This window comes from Myotis nattereri (assembly GCF_964212035.1).
Source record: "Myotis nattereri genome assembly, chromosome: 2".
NCBI lineage: Eukaryota > Metazoa > Chordata > Mammalia > Chiroptera > Vespertilionidae > Myotis > Myotis nattereri.
Window position 1 is genome coordinate 148,455,264 of NC_138076.1, and position 16,464 is coordinate 148,471,727.

General features: G+C 36.2%; 1 protein-coding gene across 1 annotated transcript in view; it reads left to right on the forward strand.

Moving 5' to 3' along the window:
• The window catches only part of PTPRR (protein tyrosine phosphatase receptor type R), a 274,528-nt gene that overhangs the window by 230,323 nt on the left and 27,741 nt on the right, over nt 1-16,464 (forward strand). The window contains exons 7-9 of the mRNA XM_081083294.1: nt 971-1,055; nt 10,075-10,154; nt 10,582-10,719. Of these exons, the coding sequence (XP_080939420.1) occupies nt 971-1,055; nt 10,075-10,154; nt 10,582-10,719 (303 nt within the window). The remainder of the gene's footprint in view (nt 1-970; nt 1,056-10,074; nt 10,155-10,581; nt 10,720-16,464) is intronic.

The following is a 16,464-nucleotide window of genomic DNA, read 5'->3' on the forward strand; positions in this document are numbered from 1 at the left end:
AAATTTTGGCTCGACTGAAAACTAGGACAATTTGAACTAATTTATTGATAATTTCTTTTATTTCAATGACTACTAGGCTTTTGAGTATAGTTTTCAGGAGAGAAGTTTAAATAACAAAAAATATTGCTTTATATAATATAGAAATAACAGTTATTTTATTTCACATTAACCTTATCTTTGTGGAATTTTAAGTTAGAGAATTATTACATAGTATTTTGTATAACCAAATGCTTGCATATTTGTTTCCACCCTTTTGAACACAGGCTTATTGGTGTTTTTGCCAAGTAGCTACAGATGCTCACCTTTTGGGTCTAATTCATTTCCACAGAGCTAATTCTGCTGTCATTATTCTGACTCCAATTATCTAAGACATATGAAATATATTCTTACTGAATAGAATATGCTTAAGTGGGAGAAAACAGTGCCTGGATGCCCTTCACTAAAAATATTGCATTTGAAGCCACAATAGGAACAGAACAATTACAGACCATTCTTTAATACAAAAAAAAAAAATCACATTGTCATCACTTGAATCAACACAAAAGCCCTTTATATTTGCCATTCAGAGAGGGAGGTTTTAATAGTCTTAAAAGAGTCACAATTAATGTCAAAAGAGAATTCATCAGGAAGAAATTTTGGGTCCTGAAAAGAAAGATTTGAAGAAATTTGAATATATATTTTCAGCAACTATACAGGACAGGATTCTTAAAATCTAACCAAATTTTTATGTTTTTCAAATAATTACATATAAAATAGAGCTTTCTAACGCAGAGAACTGTTTCTCAGAGTCAGCTTGCCAGGGTGCCGCTGATATGTTTATGGAAGGAAGGGTGTTGGTCCGCCAGAGGTGGTAGGCTGTTGTTTATAAATGACTTTGAAGTCCAGAGAGCTTTAGATCAGATGCCCCCCTGTGAAGATTTTCTTTGTGGAAGCATTAGATGTACTAATTTGATATCATTCATTTTTGCAGGAAATACCGATGAACTTTGTGGATCCCAAAGAAATTGACATTCCACGTCATGGAACTAAAAATCGTTATAAGACCATTTTGCCAAGTAAGTTCCTTGAATTACATAGTTTGCACTTACCCGTACCTTACCATTTCCCATTGTCACGACTTCCACATACACACCAAATTTGGAATTGCAAACACGATCAAGTCTAGTTATCTTTAAAATGGTCTAAGGTTAATAACTTTATCTTGTATTACTTTATTATAGTGGGCAGTTCACAGTTCTAGTACGTACATGGTTCTAAAATTGTATTGTGCCACACATTATAGTTGATTTTCATTGATGGTGTCTTTCAATTCAATGGGGGAATGAATAGTCTTTTTAACAAATGGTGTTCAGACAACAGGATAGTCACATGCAAAAAAAATAAATAAAATTGGACCCTGCCTCACCATATACAAATTAACTCAAAATGGATGAGAGACCTGAAGGTAAAAGATAAAACTCTTAGTATAAAACAGCTGTAAATATTCAGGGCCTCAATGATTTCTTATATATGACATCAAAAGTACAAACAACAAAAGAAAATATACATAACTTGGCCATCAAAATTAAAGCTTTTGTGCTTCAAAGGACACCATCAAAAATAGAACGATGAGTTAGAATTTGGGGAAAAAAATTTGTAAACTACACATTCTATTTGAAATGTATAAGAACTCTTGCAATTCAATTATAAAAAAATAATAACCCAATTTTAAGAATGGGCAAAGGACCTGCGTAGACATTCCTCCATAGAAGATATAACTGGCCAATAAGCACATGAAGAGATGCTTAACATCATTAGCTATCAGGGAAATCAAAACCACAGTGAGATGCCACTTCACATCCACATGATTATGATTAAAAAAGATAGACAATAGACAGTGTTGGCAAGGATGTAGAGAAATTGGAAACTTCCTACATTCCTGGTAGGGTTGTAGAAAAGTGCAACTACATATGAAACAGTCTGCTAGTTTCTCAAAAAGTGAAACCAAGAGCTACTATATAACTCAGACATCCAAATCCTAAGTATATACCCAAAAAAAATGAAAATGTGCCCACACAAAAGCTGTACACACATTTTTAAAAGCATTATATTCATAATAGCCCCAATGTGGAAACAACCAAAATGACCATCAACTGATGAATGGATAAATAAGATGCAGTGTATCCACACAATGGAATATTATTCAGCAATAAAAGGAATCAGGTACTGATACATGCTACAACATGGATGAACCTTGAAAACATTATGCTGGGTGAGCTAAGTCATTACAAAAGACCTTCTATTGTATAATTTCACTTAAATGAGGTGTCCAGATAGACAAATCTATAGAGGCAAAAACTACATTAATGATTGCCTAGCGTTGGAAGACATGGGAATGACTGCTAAAAGGTATGGAGTTGATTTTTGAATAAAGAAAATGTTTTAACTCAAGGACATGGACAACAGTGTGGTGAATGCCAGGGAGATGGAGGTAGCGGGGAGTTGGAGAAGGAGATGGGGGGATAAATGGTGATGAAAGGAGACTTGACTTAGGGGTGAACACACAATACAGTGTACAGGTGATGTGTTGTGGAATTGTGCACCCGAAACCTGTATAATTTTATTAACAAGGTTAGCCAGTGTCACCCCAATAAATTCAATAAAAATGAAAAAAAAGAAAATGTAAAATTGATTGGTGTGATGGTTTCAAATTCTCTGAATAAAAATAAACTCTGTGAAGGCACACTGTATACAGGTGAATTGTAGGGTATGTGAATTATACCCCAATTAAACTATACCAAAAAACTTCATTTTGCATAACAATTACCTAGAGTCCTAATTAAAAATCTAGAGTCCTGTGCCCCACTCTGGGGATTCTGTGTAAGTAGGTCTGCTATTGAGCCCAGGAATCTGTACTTCTCATAAGCACTCAGGTGATTCTCATTCAGATGATAACAGCACCACACTTTGAGTAATATTGCTATAGACCAGCGGTTCTCAACCTGTGGGTCGCGACCCCTTTGGCAGTCGAACGACCCTTTTACAGAGGTCGCCTAAGACCATCCTGCATATCAGATAATTACATTATGATTCATAACAGTAGCAACATTAAGGTTATGAAGTAGCAACGAAAATAATTTTATGGTTGGGTCACAACATGAGGAACTGTATTTAAAGGGCCAGAAGGTTGAGAACCGCTGCTATAGACTCTATTAAAACTAAATTTGGCTCCATGAAATGTATAGATGTTAAGATATGAGCTGCTGCCGAAACCGGTTTGGCTCAGTGGATAGAGCGTCGGCTTGCGGACTGAAAGGTCCCGGGTTCGATTCCGGTCAAGGGCATGTACCTGGGTTGCGGGCACATCCCCAGTAGGAGATGTGCAGGAGGCGGCTGATCGATGTTCCTCTCTCATCGATGTTTCTAACTCTCTATCTCTCTTCCTTTCTCTCTGTGAAAAATCAATAAAATATATTTAAAAAAAAAAAAAGATATGAGCTGGAAGCCTGGAGCTAGCAAGGAATAAGGAGCAGTTTGTAAGATAAAGGAGATCATGGACTAGAGAGGAGAGACATATAAATGAGTAATTACATTCAATGTAATATGAGCCAAGATTGACACTTAGCTCAAGTGATGTAGGACTGTAGAGAGAACTGAGTAGTTAATTTTGGTTAGCGTGGTAAAATACTTTGGAGAGGGAGTAGCATTTTGAATCACTAAAGAAACAGATATCATTGGGGTTTTGGCAAAATCCATAAACATCTCATGACAATAGCTCTGGAACGATAGAACCACAAAGATTTTTTAAAAATACTTTTTTATTGGTTTCAGAGAGGAAGGGAGAGAGAGAGAGAGAGAGAGAGAGAGAGAGAGAGAGAGAGAGAGGGAGAGAGAGAGAGAGAGAATGATGATGAAAGAGAATCATTTATTGGCTGCCTCCTGCACACTCCTCACTGGGTATCAAGCCTGTAACCCCAGCATGTGCCCTGACCGGGAATTGAACCACGACCTCCTGATTCATAGGTTAACGCTCAACCACTGAGCCACGCTGGCTGGGCAAGATTTTTTAAGGTATTGACATTGAAATAGTGGAGTCTTCATAATTCAGTCCATTAATTCACTCATAAGACAACAAATTTTCTGTATCTATAGTAATAGCAAGAAATATGGTGTCTTTGGGATTCCCCTACTGGTGAACTTGGAAAAGCACTGTTAAAGTCACTCTACTAGAGCATATTTTCAATTGTTCCATATACTGGTTGAATCTATTTACTAAGGTATAATCACTGTGAAAGATGTTTTATAACTGTAACTAGCTGAATGGGATAAAACTAATTTGTGTTAGGATTGCTGTCTCTTCCTCTGTTAAGACTTTTTTTATTTAAAATTTACCAAACTAGGTAACTAGGGAACATGCCTCAATTGCAGTTATTATATTTACCCATCTAATCTCAGAAGGATTTGGAAATTATTAGGGTTGCTTCTAAGTTCAGCCTTCTCCATTTCCTGCCCAGATTATATCAGACAACTGCTTCATAGACCTGTGTCAGCTTTTCCATTCCCAGAACTGGGTGGGTCACTTGAGCCAGGGCACCTGTGCTGACAACTGAAGTTCCAAATGATGGATTTTCTGTTGAAAATGTTTCTAGCCTGAATACCACCCCACCCTCTGTTGCACAAAATACAATTTAGTCCATATGGCTGGACAAGGCACACCAGAACTAGACTAGGACAAATAGGCAAAGTTGTTCTTTATGGCTTATTTTAGGCTGTAATATGTTTAAAATATTACATAAAAATAATTAGCAACTGATTATATTTTAAATGTTATGACTGTTTTCATTGTTTTGACCTACAATAAGCTTTTTTAAACATTCAATATTATTTTGTATTCATTTCAGGTGCACAGCATAATGGTTAAACAAGCAATACTTTGCAAAATGCCCCCCCCCACCGATATTTCCAGTACCCAACTGGCCACATACATAGATATTACAATATTATTGACTATACTTCCTTTAGTCATCCCCATGGCTGTTTTACAACTACTAGTCTGTACTTCGCAATCCCTCTGCCTTTTCACCTGATCCCCTAACCCCTGTTTCCTGTGGCAACCTGTTTCTCTGTTTCGACTTTGTTTGTCCATTTATATACAATAAACTTTTAATTTTAAAAGTTTGTCAGCTTATAAATAATGGTAAGGTTAAATAACTTTGAGAATGTTTGCAACAGAAATATGGATGGCCAAGAACAAATTAAATTGTAGCTGCTTCTCTAAGGACAGCGTCAGCCCAGCTCACTCTTAAATGGTTGTTTAAAGTGTCAAGGTCAAATTTATATCAAATTATTTTGCAATATAAGCAAGCATTAGTGATGAAAATATATCTACATCCTAAATTGCAAAGGCATTGAGGGAAAACTGACCATATATTAATATTAAATGATTTGTAAAACAATGCATTATAATAATAATAAATTTTATGTGTATTTCTTTCATACAGTCAACTTATGTATGCTAATATAAAACAATATAGATAAAATTAAAGAATTCTATTTGTTCTACCATAATTTCATATTTAAAAATTTAATATCTGGTAAAGTGTCTTACTTAAATTATTTTTCCTATTTTATTATATTAAGTACATTAAACAGAATAGATATGCAAGTAAGTTAACTACTTATTAAGACAAGTTATGTGGCTATAGCAAAATATTGGAGTTGGACTTGAAATCCTACCCAGGTAAAACATTTACAATTTAAGGCAGGCTACTTAATATTCCTGTGCCATCCTTTCTTTATTTCTAAAAATAGTAATAATAATACTATCCTCTATGACTACTGGGAGAATTAAATGATAATATGTGTAAAATCCCTAGGAAAGTTTCAACTAATAGGAAGCCCTCAGCTAATGTTAATTTCTGCTTTCCCTCTTTAACAAATAAGATAGATCCATCATTAATCCCAGAACCAATTCCAGGAAGTAGGGACACTATCTATATAGAGAAAAACTTACAGTTGCAAAAGAAACATATTCAAGAGCCCTGTTTTCTTTTATAATTTTCACATGGGTCTTTAAAAATGAGTTTCTGTGTAATCACCATCTTTATTGCCAAGATCAGCACTGTCCACTAACGCTCTCTGCAATGATGGGAACGTTTCATGTCTCCATGGGGATAACCACTGGGCACATGTGGCAATTGAGTGCTTGAAGTATAGCAAGTGAACCCAAGAATCCGATTTTTAAATTTCATTTTATTTTGACTAAAATTTAATTAGCTCCATGTGGCTAATGGCTGCCATATTGGACAGTCTTCTCTCTCTCCTGCAGCAAATTTGAAGATGACTCCCAATCACCTTGAAGGTTTGGCCAGTCCCTGCCTTTCCTCCCATTTCCCATTTATCTTGGATTCATTTGTGAAAGCAATCCTATTCCTCTCATCCCCCCTGCCTTTGCCCACCACTAGCAGTCATACACTTGTTCCTTATCTAACCGTTTCTTCTCTTTACTTCAAACTTCAAACACATTTCTTCTTGGAGAGGAAATCTTAAGTACAGAATAGTCTTTGATAAAATCTTATATGTTGCCAATCAAAATGCCAGGCTCCAGGTATCGTTTCTGCCTGTTAAATAGGAGACTTAAGATTGCCAGAAAGTATTTTAAAGAGACCAGGGTGAGGAAAGTTCACATGTTCCATTTTCCAAATCTGTATGTGTTGAATAATTTGTTGAGAGGAAAAAAAGAAACAGGAATGAGTGAAGAAGGGAGGAGAGGAAGTGAAGAAGAATGAAGGGAGGGAGGGAGGGAGGGAGGGAAATAAATAAGAAAAAAGATCTAGAAGAGAGAAGGAAGAAAATGAAAAGGAGCAGAAAAGAGGAAGGAAATTGACCAGTGTTCAAATAATATTTGTAATTGTTACTGATACTGCCCAGAAGTATCACAAATGATATGCTAAATATTGAACACATAACCTAGAAATCTCAGTTCTGATAAAGATTATTATAGTGAATTTGACTAATATGTAGACGTAAATGCATAACATGAAAATTTATAACAGTGGTGATGAAAATAATCACATTAAAATGTTGATGATGATAAAATAAATTTTTAATCTTTGGCTGCTAGTCCAAGATAACATTAAAAAGGCTTTGGTTGGAACCCTACATTTTCTACTATTGAGTCATATGTTGTATTCTTGTTTTTAAAAATATGTATTTGGAAACCTTTAAATACTTTTAAATACTATAAATTAACAATTTTCAACATAAACTTAACTTAGCTTGACAGGGAACCTGCTTCTAAGAAGTTTAAAGCACTGAGTAAATCATATACATTGCAGACATTATAAAAGTTGAAGGAAATAGGCGTTTTCAATTCTGAGTGGTGTAGGGTGTCTGTGGAAACTTCTAATAATCAGTGGATACTGAAAAGAAATGAGAGTTTTCCCGTTCCCTTTGCTCAGAAAATATATATATAGAAAGCCATAACAGTGTTTTACTCTTTCTAATAACAATAAATTCTGATATTAAACATTCTATGAACCATGTTCCAAATAGAAATCACAAAAGAGACAAAAGTTAATTAAATATAGCTCTTGCACTCATGGGGCTCACCGAAATCCATTGAGGGAAGGCAGAAATGTAAGTATCTGAACTATCAGATGGTAAATACTAAAAGAGGAGAGAGCCTGCACAAAGACAGGAATGCCTGATTCTGTCTGGGAATTTCAGGGAAGGCTTCAGAAAGAATGTATTTCTTATATTGAACCTTAGAGAATGAGGAAGACTTTACCATTATCACAGAGAGTTCTATTGGGTAATGCTGCTCTAGGCTGTCTGGATTGTCAATAAGGATTCATAATAAAATGAGATCAATGGATAAATAAATTTATATGTAATAGTTCCGGAAATTCACAAGGTACAGTAGCATAATAAAGATCGTGAAGAGACCTGCAGTAAAAGGGATGAGGTTCTACTTTAAGTCCAGTGTTTCCTATATTGATTTGATTAGTGAAACTTCTTTTTTAAAAATTATCTCATTCATAAATTATGTGACCTAATTCTACATGTTACAGAAAAAATGATTTATAGATAACCGTTTGGGAAATACTGCTGTGGCAATTAGGATCCAGGGATGGCTTTAGGCAGGATGATGTGATCAAACCACCTTGGCAGCAATAAGGTTGAAAGCAATACGAAAAGATGGCATGCTCAAGTCCTAGTCTAAGAAGACAGCCATGGGAAGAGAGAAGAAAAATAGACCCCAGAGCATGTTAGGAGATAGAACAGAGAGAATATGAGTAATTGGGTGTGGAGGGTCAAGCCCAGGAGGTCAACTAGTTTTCCAACATGGGCTCTGGAGCTGTGGGAGCACATCCAACAAAGAATACAGAAAGCTAACAGGAACACATGGCACATGTGGAATTTCACAAGCCTGTGGTATATCCAGAAGAAATAAATGGAAAAACATGGCCTATAACTGAGGAGAGTAGTTTAGTCTAAGACAAACATTTTGGAGTCTTCAGGATATAGCTAATAGTTAAAGTTATGGGAATGAATCAATTACCTAACAAAACAGTGTCAAATGAGCACAGAAGGGGGCCAAGTTAAATCCTAGATTTAGGGGAGGGAGGCAGATGAAATAAGCAGGAGATTGAAAACAGACCTTCAAAGAGTCATCAGGAAAATCAGAACATTGTGACCCAGAATCCAAAGGAAGAGAGAACTTAAAAAAATATATATGGTCAATATTCTTTCAATGCCACAGAGAGGACATGAAAAAAACTCACATTGAGCTCATTTGGTTTAGTAACAAAATGGTCCGGGTGGCATGAGCAAGAGCAGCGTCTGCATACCTAACATGGCCATTATCAGATAGATTGGAGTGTACACGAGACTTGAATGGTAGGTGAGGAGGTAGGAACAGTGGGTATAAAAAGCTCTCAGAATTTGCCTGTCTGAAGAACAATAGAACAACTGCTAGAGAGGAAAACATAAAACTAGCTTTAGGAAATGGAAGGAACAATTTAAATCAATACATAGACATTTATTGAGTGTCAGCTATAGTATACACCACATTCAAAGGCTGTTAAATCGAGTTGTTTACCCATATCTTCAGAAAAAAATCACTTCTACTGTCGTGGTAAACAACCTTCTTCCCTATTTATAATGGCCTGGCCCTCTAGCAACTTCAGCGTGAAATTATAGCTAATTTGCTTACAAACGTCAGGCGGTCATAATAATCTGGCCACCCGGTGTATATTTAAGCACTGTGCTAGACACTGAGTATTAGAGAGAGAGTAAAAATTCTCCATCTTGCCTTCAAGAAGCGCAGCATGAACTACCAGGTTAAAGAAATCATAAAGGCATGATTTGATCTTAATTCATTTATGTAAATGTTGGTAAAAAATAACTATCATATTTTCCATAGCACCATGGTCCATAAAGAATTAGCTCATTTATAAATTATATGACCTAATTCTACATGTTACAGAAGAAATGATTTACAGATAGCAGTTTGGGAAATACTTAGAATCTTTCAACTTTTTGATGGAAAGTGGTGTTAGAATTTAAGACATTATAATAATCTATTCAGTATCAGATATTTGAGCTGTCAGTGAACAAACACATGGTAACTGAAGACAGCTTCTTCCACGTAGTGAGAGGGATTTGAGTCAGACCAATCGTTTGTCGTTGGGCAGGACAGAAGAGAGACAAATGTAGGAAGAGCGGGTGCAAATTCTAAACCCAAAGAACAAGAGAAGGAGCACACATGAGAAATGGGGTCTAGAATCACAAACCCACAAATAAATAACATGAAGTATAAACGCACCATCTCAGGCTTGTGGGTGAGATTTATGTCAGGAACAGGCATCAAGATGGGCCCAAATGTCCCTCCAGAAACACAGATGCATCAAGACACAGACACGCAAACACGACAACAAACACTGGCACACGTCAGCCAGTCAATATGTAAGTTAACCGGTGTTCTATGTACTGGTTGTTGATGTTCTAAGAAACTTTGAAAAGAGTAATGTGTTTAATGTAGACACATTAAATATATCGGTTTAACATACTCTTTCTTGTTTTCTTCATTAGATCCCCTCAGCAGAGTGTGTTTAAGACCAAAAAATGTAACTGATTCATTGAGCACCTACATTAATGCTAATTATATCAGGGTAAGTAAATAAATATCGTTTCTTTCTGATGAGCATGTCCACTTACTATTTAGACTTTGAGGTTATATTTTTTTCCTCAGAATAAGTTACTTTTAACTTAACTTGGTTAAAGCAAGTTCTTTGTTGTTGTTTGCTTAGTCATAACCAGCATTGGTAGCGGGTATTTTACAGTGAGTCCTCCTTTCCTGTGCGTGTGTGGCTGGGGTGCTCTGGTGAGGACGAAGCATTTTGACAGGCAACACCGTGCGCCATGCTTGGCTTGCTGGGAGAACAGCCATGTGGGTTGTGCTGCTGGGATCAATTAAGCCACAGAAATCTGTGTTGCTTTTGGACGAGCAGAGCCATTTTGTTCTGAGATATTTTACCTAAATTGTCAGTGCACGGCATGCACTTCAGAGCCCATCTTTTGTATCTTTACTCACACTAGGGCTACAGCGGCACAGAGAAAGCGTTCATCGCCACGCAGGGCCCCATGATCAACACCGTGAATGATTTCTGGCAGATGGTTTGGCAGGAAGATAGCCCTGTGATTGTTATGATCACAAAACTCAAAGAAAAAAATGAGGTATGACCTTTACCCAAGTACTAAATGTTATATATTTTCTGTTGCTATAGAAGACATATTATATAAGAAAAATTGTCATGTACTTAATAATGGATTTAAGATGGACACTTAAAGACATTTAAATAATAGGTCACTTTATGCTTCCCAGATAAATCAATATATATTGGATACACAATTCTCCTATGTATCCACACGTCTCAGTAAGGAAAAGATAGACCAGGAATTATCACCCTGATTTATAGGCAATGAAATAAAAAAATTATCCATTTGTATAGCAAGTAATTTTTGCACCTACTATGTGGCAAATACTATTTTAGTTGTTGGAAATACATTAGTAAGCAAAACACACAAAGATTTATGTTCTTGGTAGATTTTAACTCTCTTGGAATTGGCGGAGAAGACCGACAAAAACAATAAATGTAATATGTTTATTAAAATATTAGAAGGGCCTGGCCGGTGTGGCTGAGTGGATAGAGCTTCATCCTGCAGACTGAAGGGTCCCAGGTTCAATTCTGGTCAAGGGCACATGCCTGGGTTGCAGGCTCAATCCCCAGTGTGGGGTGTGCAGGATGCAGCCAATCGATTCTCTCTCATCATTGATATTTCTATCTCTCCCTCTCCCTTCCTCTCTGAAATCAATAAAAAATAAAAAATATATATTAGAAGGGATAAATACTATAGAAAAAGGTAGCATGGGTGTGCTGGGCTATAGGGAGGGACTGGGAAGGAAGGATAAGCTGCAGTGTTATATAGTGGATGAGCCTCACTAAGAAAGTGAGATTTGAAGGAAGTTATAAAATCCAAGCAACTACTCAAGATGTTTATAAAAAGAAGTCCAAAATTAGATTCTGTTTCCATACTAGTCATCTTTTCTAAGGATCTAACTTATGGACAAGAATACTCATTCTGTACTTTGCATCATAAAAATAAAATTGTGTTTCTCTCTCCTTGTCCCCCACCCCCACATGGAGGTATGTCACATAGACAACAGGGTGGTGGAGACCTAAGGGTGGGGGTACGGGTTGGGCAGAGAAGGGTAAAGGGGGAGAAATGGGAGACATCTGTAATACTATCAACAATCTGTAATAATAAAAGTGTAATATGCTAATTAGACCAGACATCCTTCCAGGATGAAGCCAGGGCTGCAGCCACTGCAGTTGTGAGGGAGGGATCCAGGCAGCTGCCTGTGGTTTCGAGGGAGTATCAAGGTAGCTGCAGCTGCAAAGGCCTACTCTTGCACGAATTTCATGCATCGGGCCTCTAATAATAATAATAAAGTAAAATTGTGTAATTCCCAAAAGGTGCTGACCTAGGCACTACTTACATTTTAGGGCATTTTGTCATCCTGTTGGCATGGTTTACAGTCTGATTTTAGTCAGCTTTTGTTTTTGTTTTCTTGTCAAAATTACTACAACAGGGCTTCCCCAGGATAATAAGAATTTAAGAATACTGAATTTCCCCTTATACCCCTTTGATAACTTGCAACCCTGAGTATAATATAATCCAATTGCTAATCAAGAAAATCCAGGCTCACAACACCAATTTATAAGTTTTTTAAAGTTTGTTGTTTTTTTTCCATTTTTGCTACAATAGAAGGATTTTTTTCTGAAATTTATTTTGGAAAAAATATATATATTTGGCCAGGAGATGAAGGTATATACTTAATTAACTATATGGTTTACTAAATAAATGCGTTTCTATGAATTTTATATGAAAGCCTGAGGTGGCATAATAAAAATGACCCATAACATTCTCAGCAGTTTCACCCACTCTCAATCTATCAAACATATTAAGCCACTAACAATTCCTGCACGGTTGTTTAATATTCATGGCATTTTGCCTTCATGATAGGAAAATATTCTTAAAAGTTAAAAGTGTATATACATCCATGGAACTTAGATAATATGGCAGACGCGATAACCTGAAAAACCTTCCATTACAAAACCAGTTATACTGGGTAAAATATGAAATAACAGGTACAGCAGAGCTTGAAAAAATAATGAGAAGGAAATCCCAGCAATTAAAAACAGAAGAAAAGGCATAAAACCAGAGAATTACAGTTTACTTGTGTTTTAATGACAACACAAGAAATGGAGACCACGCCTGTGGCTCACAGAAGCCAGGCGTTAGAACTAAGACTTTCCATAAAGGGAGCACCTGCAAGGGCTGGGCCTTTAGTGAAAAGGTGAACCAAGAAAATAAACCCGCCTACCAAAATAGGACTATAGCAGGAAATTAATCTATCTTAGTCCAGGCTTCTCTTGGGATAAATTAAAAGGTTCTCTTGAGTATTCAGAATTCAAAGCCAGGAAATGCCAAGTGGAGTAATTTATATAAAAAGTAATACTGGGTTGGTAAGGCTCTGTGGCACTTAACAGAAACAAAGGCAAAACCTTTTTGGGTGCATACACTCTCAGCATCTAGTTCACAGGATTTCCACAGAAAAAGCCCAACCAAACAAACTCATAAGTCAACACTGTGAGACACACAAGTAAAATAATATAAGGAAAATCAGAAGAAGCAACAAGTAATAGAAATAGACCCACCAAAAAATTGAATAATAGAAGCTATACAGCATAAGCTATATTTTTGTAATTAAGCACACAGATTATAAAATAATAAACTCAAATGAAAAGAGAAAGTTACAATTTAAAAAGACTAGGGAGAATTTTAAACCAAAGAATCCTAGACATAATTACTATATAGACACTATTATGAAAAAGAAAAATCTCATTGAACAGGTTTAATAGTAGGCTAGACACAGCTGAACAATTACTGGATTAAAAAAGAGAGAGCTAAGGAAATTATCTAGAAACTTGAAATGACCAAAAATATGAAAGAGAGTTTATTTTACAGAGAGGGTGATATTTAAATGGCCAACATGTGTCTTATAGAGAAGAAATGGGAGAATATAAAACAAGAAGTAATATTTGAAGAAATAATGGTCATGGATTTTCTAAAACTGATGAAAGACATGAGCTCTCACATTTGAAAAGCACAATAAACCCCAGGCTGGATAACTCAAAATAAATCTGCAACTAGACCCCTGAATGGAGATGATATTAACAACCGGAGTAACTGCCAAATGGCTTCTCAATAGCAACAATAGAAACCAAAAATCAGTTGAATGATACCTACAGAGGGATGAAAGCAAATAATATGGAACTTTTAGCAACATTTCCTAGATCTGAGTAGAATGCATTACCCCTGCCCACTTAGTTTTGGAATATAATTTTCTCAATACTTTGTTTGCTCAAAGCACATTCATACCGTTACTAATTCTATATCCTCTTTGATTAAAAACAAAACCATATAGTATGAACACTGGGAAAAGCACTGAACATTTCAATCCTCAAATCCTATGATGTATTTGTTCACTTGCATAGAAAGGGTAAGAAATGTCTTTAGTGCTTTAACTTCTTCTTGAACCAGGATTTCTTTCATCAGGATAGAAGCAGCTAAGATTGTTGGTTAGTCAGAAAGCATTCCCTAGAAGCTAACATGTGACATATTTTAAAGGTGTCTAGTAAGGATGAGACTTGGAGAATATGCCAACGCTCCAATTCTTCTCCCCAAGACCAAGGTTGGCATTCTAACAGAAGGGCTGCATGAGCTAAATCTGCATTTCAATGTGATGCTGAGTTGGTTCACTGGTGATGCCCAGGACTTTCCATTCTGTGCCTGGAAAGGAAGAGAACATCTCTTGTTCTTTATTGTTCAACCTTCTCACAGTTGGAGCTACCCCTCGGTACCACTCTCAGAATTCACGTTCTTCGTAGGGAAAGCGAAGTGGATCTGTTGAAAGCTAGGTTTTAAAAATAATAGTAATGATCACACTAAAGGGTGATTGAGGTTTTTATTTTTCTCTTTGACTAAATTTAGAAATTGGAAAAGATTATTTTTTTTTCTTACCATTTTTAGCCTCTTCTCTTTTTAAATGTCTGGGATATATCTTCTGGAAATATCGAAGTTAAATATATCATGTTTTCTATGTGTGATTTTCTATGTGGATTGCCCCTCTGCCAGTCATAATCCCAAATATTGCAGCAAAAATTCTTTTTCATTGTTGGTTATTCATTAAATTGAAGTAAAATTCATTTCCATCCAGACTCTCTGAAGATGTAAATACATTACGAGAGAGGAAACGCTTGATGCTTTACAGATAAAATGATACTGAGAAGTCTGGCTCGGAAGGAAAATGCAGCAGACTTTACACTCCCAGGAAAGTGCTGTTTACAGAAAATGTGCCAACTTTCAATTGTGTTAAGCGTCATTGTTTAGAATAGACAAAAATCATTTCCTCCCCAAAAAATGAAGGTGGAGTTATCTTTAGAAATTCCCAGGCTTTATGTTTTCATGAACCTTTATACTTTTTAAATAAATAAATGAAGAATTTCCAGCTCTTATTTAATAATACCAATATTCTTATAGTTTTTTAATAAAATGGATATAAACAAAAACTTCCAAAATAAAGCTGAAAAATCAGTTATATTTCATGAAAGAGAAGAGATTGTACGGCTGGTAAATTACAGTTCCTTCCTTTAGATAAATTGCAAGAAGAAGGGAATTCCTCCTGCAAGAAAGAGAACATTAAAAACACAGTGTTCAAACTCTTTTAAACGTGAGTTATTACAAAGCTGGAATTGATTCAGTCCAAAAATGCAAATAGCATTTGCACATTTCTAGAATCTTTAGACCATCTCTGATGCCCCTCTCATCCCTTCCTAAGAAAGATAGGAAGTAGCTGTAAATTATATTACATAGACTGTGGAAGATATTTTCTACTGACTACCATTTATTAAAAGTATGTGCTAAGTACAGTTCATACATTAATCTAATTATTTTCACTCTTAACTCTACAAAGTCGGTTTTGTTAGCCCTCTATTATGGATGAGAAACGAGACGCTCAGAGAGGGTAAGCCATTTGCCTAAAGCCTCAAAGTTAGTGAGTGATGGAGGCCAAATTTTAATCCAGGTTTATTTGATTCCAAAGCTCATGCACTTAATTATTGCCCCAGCATAACAGGGCAAACACTGATGCAAGACAATAGAGAGCAAGCAACCCACGGTTGGCCTCAGAGAGCAGTAAAGTACCACATTTCTCTCTCATAAAGTGAGGGAATTACTTGGTGATTTGGCCTAACATAATTCTTCTCTCAAGTGTATACAGCTGTATTCTTTCTCTATAGTATTTACATGCGTCTTTCACGTGAGCTGTGTGACTTGACTTATAAATTTCATTTATCCCATTGATTAACCTCGTCAGCACTCTGCAAAGTTTAATCTCAAAAAGTCACATAAAAATCATATTCTGTTTTCCCTTCTTTCACTCCCTTCCTTTGTCTCCCTGCTAAAATTATAGAAAAGATGAATTTTCATTACACTTCTTTGTCCAAATAGTTCATACAAAGCCTTACAGCTTTTTAATAGAGCCCTGATGAGTGAGTAGGTGCCCACAGGAAACAATGCAGGCAGTGCACTGGCACGCAAAGACAGACAGGGGGCCACACAGCTGCCTGGGTCCAGCGGTTTGGTGGGCTTGAGCGTAGCATAGTAGGGCATGAAGGGAGATGAGACTGGAATGCTAAGTTGTGCCAGAAAATATAGAACTATAATAAAAACAAAACAAAACTTTTGGCTTCATTATATAGGCAGCAGGGAGCCACTAAAGATGCTTCGAAATGGAGTGACATGATGTAATTTGTATATTAGGAATATAATTGGTGGCAGGATACAGGACTGGGA